The sequence below is a fragment of the Tupaia chinensis genome, unplaced genomic scaffold (assembly GCF_000334495.1).
Source record: "Tupaia chinensis unplaced genomic scaffold, TupChi_1.0 Scaffold000093_1, whole genome shotgun sequence".
NCBI classification, from domain to species: Eukaryota; Metazoa; Chordata; class Mammalia; order Scandentia; family Tupaiidae; genus Tupaia; species Tupaia belangeri.
The window spans coordinates 12,259,283-12,264,794 of record NW_006159555.1 but is presented as its reverse complement, the minus strand read 5'-3'; the positions used below and the strand labels follow the sequence as shown (position 1 = coordinate 12,264,794).

The 5,512-nt window shown below is 51.5% G+C and overlaps 1 protein-coding gene across 1 annotated transcript in view; it reads right to left on the bottom strand.

The window, feature by feature from the left end:
- The window catches only part of CA9 (carbonic anhydrase 9), a 9,783-nt gene extending 5,423 nt beyond the window's left edge, over nucleotides 1–4,360 (bottom strand). The window contains exons 1-6 of the mRNA XM_006143174.3: nucleotides 3,713–4,360; nucleotides 2,765–2,794; nucleotides 2,318–2,488; nucleotides 2,003–2,145; nucleotides 1,795–1,887; nucleotides 726–792 (exon numbers count right to left, since the gene is read on the bottom strand). Coding sequence (XP_006143236.1) covers nucleotides 726–792; nucleotides 1,795–1,887; nucleotides 2,003–2,145; nucleotides 2,318–2,488; nucleotides 2,765–2,794; nucleotides 3,713–4,094 — 886 coding nt within the window. The 5' untranslated portion in view covers nucleotides 4,095–4,360. The remainder of the gene's footprint in view (nucleotides 1–725; nucleotides 793–1,794; nucleotides 1,888–2,002; nucleotides 2,146–2,317; nucleotides 2,489–2,764; nucleotides 2,795–3,712) is intronic.
- Nucleotides 4,361–5,512: the final 1,152 nt, after the last annotated feature.

Here is a 5,512-nt window from a genome sequence, read left to right as displayed (position 1 = left end):
TATATATATATATATATAATTTGCTAGAAGGCACATGTGGTCCTCTGGGAGGTTAGGAAGCACCCCCAGGGGAGCCAGCAGGTGGCTTAGTGGTTAAGGTGCTGGACTCCCACATGGCTGACTGCAGTTTGAGTCCCAGACCCAGAGGCTTGAAACTCATGCTGAAAGCGTTTGTGTGCATGCCCAAAATCTGGAGAGGACAATGGAGGAGAAGGGACTGTGGCATGGCCATCTCCCAGGGGTGATTTCTCACTTTCTCTCTCTTTGTCTCTCTGGCTAGCACATTCACCCTATAGCAAAATTCTCTATGAAAAGAAGAAAGAAAGAAAGAAAGAAGAAAGAAAGAAAGAAAGAAAGAAAGAAAGAAAGAAAGAAAGAAAGAAAGAAAGAAAGAAAGAGAAATCACAGCTTAGTGGGGTGGCCACGTCATAATCCCTTCTCCTCCATTCTCCTTTTGGGATTTTGGTAGCATGCATACACATGCACCCAGCATGTTTTCCAAGCTTCCAGGTCCAAGATTCAAACAAGGCAGTCAGACATGTAGGATCCTGCCACCAGGCCACAGGCTGGCTTGCGATATTTTTTAAAAGTGTATTTATTTACTCATGGAAGATGAGTGACAGAGAGACGGTGCCCCTGATAGGGTCTTGATGCTGCAATCCACCCGAAGGGCAATTCTTTATAAACTAGGGTAGAGAGGGTAGTGGTCAGATCAACAAACTGACCTTTCTCAGTGATTTTTTCCAGATGTGATAGCAATTGCTCATAGGCGCTGTTATCTTCTGGGCCCTCCTGGGAGATGACAGTGCAAGACAGATTAATACACGTTTTTAGGGTCAGGGCTGGAGACCTGAATGTGAGTTGGCGTTCCCACGGTACTTTGTCAGTCCTCAGCTCTGAGAATGTTGGAGGAACATAAAATCTATGTGTTATTACCCGGGCTATTTACTCTTGCTTTGCAAACAAGTTTGACAGAGTTTCAATGGCAAATTCAAAGAGGAAGGGGAGCCACCTTACTAGGATGCTAGGCCCTCAATAACCTAAGCCCTACTGCTCTTTCTAATCTCTCCTATCACTACCTCCATGGATACTCCAGGCTCCACCTATAGAAAACCATAATATATCTTTTTATTTGTGTTACCTCTGCCTTCACTTGACTAATTACTTTCATTCCTGAGGCCCTGCCATGTTTCTGAGGCCCTTCTCTGAGCTTTGTGCTGGGAGGTTGGCATTAGGAATCAGCAAGTGAGAGAGTCTAGCAGGTATCTCACCTGCCCTTCACTTTACCGGCTCCATTAATCATTGTATGTGTGTCCTTGATTGTTACTGGCCCAAAGAGGTCAGTAAACGCTGCCTTTCACAAAGAGGAAATGGTAGGTCACGAGTGGAGAAACTGCTCTTGCTGATGTCTTATTACATCCGCCACTCCCTGAATGGCCCGTGAGCTGAGTCTTTGCCCATACTGTTTATTCTGCATGGAACATTTCCTTTTCTTTCACTAGTGAAGGCTTCACCTCACCTCTCATGTGATCGTTTTTATTTTGTGCCCTTGGTGTTGTGTCAGCCTCCCCCACTGGCTGTGAGCTTCTCAGAGTCAAGGACCCAAGACATCTGAATCCTTTCTGTGGCCCGGTGCTGGGTTTAGGGTAGTGTTGAACGAATGAACTATTAATAATAATGAATGTGGTAGCCAGGCGCTCTGGTGGGCATGCTGGAATGGGAGCTCTAGAGACAAGATACACTAAGTTCAAAAGGGTGGGGAAGAAACAAGTGGGGCTTGTCCAGGTCTGGTACCTGCAAAAAGGCAGCCAGTACAGCCAGGCCTCCTGGGCGCCCCAAGGACTCGCTAATGTTGGCAAATGCAGTGCTGAGGTGAACCACATGGATCTGAAGAGGACAAGACAGTAGGCAGGCATGAGCCAGCTCTCTTGGCTGGTGTCGCCCTTTTGCCTCGCCCTTTTGCCTCGCCCTTTTGCCCCGCCTCGGACAGCTCTGCGCTCACCTCCGCAGGGAAACGGTGGCCGTCAATAGTGTGCTCCGAGCCTGGGCGACCCGCAGTTCCCCAGTGCAGATGCAGCTGCAGGGCCCGGTACTCCCGTCCGGGCCCCAGAGCCATCTCTAGTCCGGGAGGCAGAGTGAGCTCCACTGCATGATGGCAGGTAGTACAGGCAGGTAAGCTGGGACACTGCCTCGTCCTGATGGGTAGGGCCAGCCCGGCCTCCCCGCGCTACCCAGAGTGACAGCCTTCCATAGGCCCCGCCCCATACCCAGATAGTCTCCACCCCTTCCATGAGACCCCGCCCCCTAGGCGCCTCACCGGTGTGGCCATTGTTGCGCAGGCGCAGTTCTGGGAGTGGCGGGAGCTGAAAGCCCAGGAGTTCCAGGGGTTGCAGGGCGGGGCAGAATGTAGCGAGCTTGGGACGGATATCTACCGGGGACTGAAAGCGGCCAGCGCAGGCTGGGAACACCTGAGGCCAGGGCAGGTCGCCTGAGGTAGGAGAGCGTGGTGAGGAAGTCTGATCTCTAACTCAGGAACTTTTAGAGAACCCAGATAGAAAAAGTGAGGGGTGGAGTCAGGAGGCATCCGAATGGGTAGCAGAAGTCAGGGGTGTGGGCGGGGATAGGCAGCGGGTGGTGCCCCGGACTTGCAGACGTGCGTGTGTGGTGGGCGGGATGTCCAAGGGCCAGCGTTCATATGGTTGTGGGGCAGAGGCAGTAGAGCTGGGTTCCCATATTGGGCCTGTGCAGGGAGTGGGTGTCTCACCTCCATAGCGCCAATGACTGTGGTCATCCCCTGCGTAAATAAGGATGAACAGGCTGATCTTAGAGCCTAATCCCTTCCCAGGGACCAGAACGGCGCGGGGTGGGGGGTGTACAAATTCAGATGCTGTACAAGAGCATAGCAGGCAATAGAAATACCTGAAGGGGGTCATGGGAAAAGCTCAATGGACTACAACCAAACGCCACAGCTGAGTGGGCTGAGCAACCACCCTACCGCCCCACCAGTTTGTAACCCCTGTCTTAGGGTCTGCAAAGTGGACGAGAAGGCCTCGGTCCCCAGGCCCAAGTCAATAGACCTCCTTTCCTATCCCCTGCTCTTTCTGGTCTCCACTCCTTTCCCGAAATTTCTGGCTTGTCAAGATACCAGGATCCTCTACCTGCTGTTTCCTTCTTCCTGGGTCTCAGTGCCCTCCTTGTAGACTAAAGATGAGAGGCTCTCTGCAAGCTCTGCCGCTCTTGTGCTCACTCATCCCCCACCCCCAGTCTTTCCTCTTTTCATATTCTTTTTCTCCAGCTCCACCTGTTTTTTCTCTTTGCACATTCCTCATCTCTTTCTCTTCCACCTCCTTTCTTTCATGTTTCTTCCAGCTACTTTCTGTCCCTTCCTGCCCCCTTCTCTTCGGTTTTTTTATTTTACTATAGGGTGTGCTGGCTTGGAGGTGGTGGTGGGGATGAGAAAACACCCCCAGAGGGTATGGTCCCACCGCAGTCCCTCTCCTCTGTTCTCCTCCGTTCCCCTCTCCTCTCCGGATTTTGGGATGTGCCCCCCACCTTTATCAACCTATGGGTCCCCTTCCAGCTCTGAAGTGGGGAGGAGCCCCTGGGCTTGAGAGTGCAGGTTCCTCTCCTTCCCTGAATAACCCACGTTTGAACTGGAGGATGGGGGGAGGGGGTTGCTGAAACTTAAGTTGGAGGGCTGATGGCTGCTTACCTTTTTTGTCCCTGTGGGCATTGTTCTGGGGGCCCTGAGTTTCCCGGGGAGCCTCAACAGTAGGTAGGTCCTCTGGCTTCAGTGAGTCCTCTTCTTCTGGATCAGTCTTATCTTCAGGTAGATCCTCTTCTCCAAGTGGATCCTCTTCTCCAGGTGGATCCTCTTCTCCAGGTGAATTGTCTTCACTGGACAGATCCTTTTTACCCAGGGGATCATCTTCCCCAGATAAGTCTTCTGTGGGGGCATCTGCCTGCATCCCGGACAGGCTCTGGGGATGGGCAGGCACCAGGAGCAGCAGCAGCAGCAGGAGTTGCACTGTGGGGCCCCCGGCAGGGTCGGGAATCAGCAGAGGGAGCCAGGCGCTGGGGCACAGGGGAGCCATGTGGCTGACTGTGGGGTGTCCCAGGACACGGTGTGTACGGGCTGTACGTGTATCGGAAACAGGAGCCGGGTGGGGGAGGAGCAAGCCTGGAGGGGAGCAGGCTGACTCACAGAGTGCCCTTTTGTAGAGATGGAGCCAAAGTCCCGTGGGTCTGTATGGCCCTATGCCCCCTCCCCGATACCAAAGCCTGGATCTGGATGGGGGTGGAGTAAGGGGCAGGTGTGTTCGCAGGCAGAAGGTTATCGAGGTCAGGGGCTCAGCTTAGAACCCAAGGCACCACCTGGCACTGTACAGCCTTTCCCTGGCACCACCCGCTTGCTTGCCAGCCAGCCTCAGCTAACACTGGCCTGCTTCCCAGCCCCAGGCAAGGAAGGAGAAAGATGGGGGAGCTGGGGCCCCAGAGTCCTCTGGCTGAGAGGGAAAGCAGCCCATATATACATCCCTGGACCAGCCAGGGAGCAGGTAAAGGAGATACGGCAAGCTGCTGGGAGAGCCTGAAGATGAGTTAGGTAGATGGGTAGGTGGGAGGCAAATGTGAGCACAAATGGAAAACTACGTATATGTATGGGAGGGACTCGGATGGATTTAAACTGAATTTCTTTTCTGTTTTCCTTAAGTTTTGCTATAGAGTGTGTGCACTTGCTGGAGAGAGACAGAGAGGTGTGGGAAAGTGAGAAATCATCCCCCAGGGGTGATGCCAATGTTGCAGTCCCTTCTCCTCCACCCTTCTCTTGGGATTTTGGACATGCAGGCACACACACTCATTGTGTTTTTCAGATCACTGGGTCTGGGACTTGAACTGCATAATCGGCCATGTGGGATCCAGCCGCCTTAACCACTAAGCCACCGGCTGACTCTCTGAATTAATTAATTAATTTATTTTTGAGAGTTTTTTTTTTTTTTTTTTTTTTTTTGCTATAGGGTGTGTGCGCTCGCCAGAAAGACAGAGAGAGATAGAGAAACAGAAAGCGAGAAATCATCCCCTGGAGGGATGGCCACACCGCAATCCTTTCTCCTCCATTCTCCTCTCGGGATCTTGGACACACACATGCACGCGCACGCGTGTCCGGCGTGAGTTTAAACCACCGGGTCTGGGACTACATGGGGTCTAGTGACATATCTGAATTTATTTTTTTATCCAATTAATCCCCCACTCAAAAAACCTTCATTGACCCCCAACTCCCTACCAAAGTATGCCCATCTTCTCCCTCTAGTTGACCTCTAAGTTCATTCAAAACTGTTTTTACCTGAGTAAAAAACAAAAAACTGTACCTGAGTGACCTTTCCATCTTTTTTCCTACTATTCTCTTTCATACTCAGCCAAATTAAACTATTCGTTTTTTCCTCCAAACTTTTTTTATAAAGAATTATTTTATTTGTTATTATTTTTTAATTTGCTGCAGGTCATGTGTGCAAGA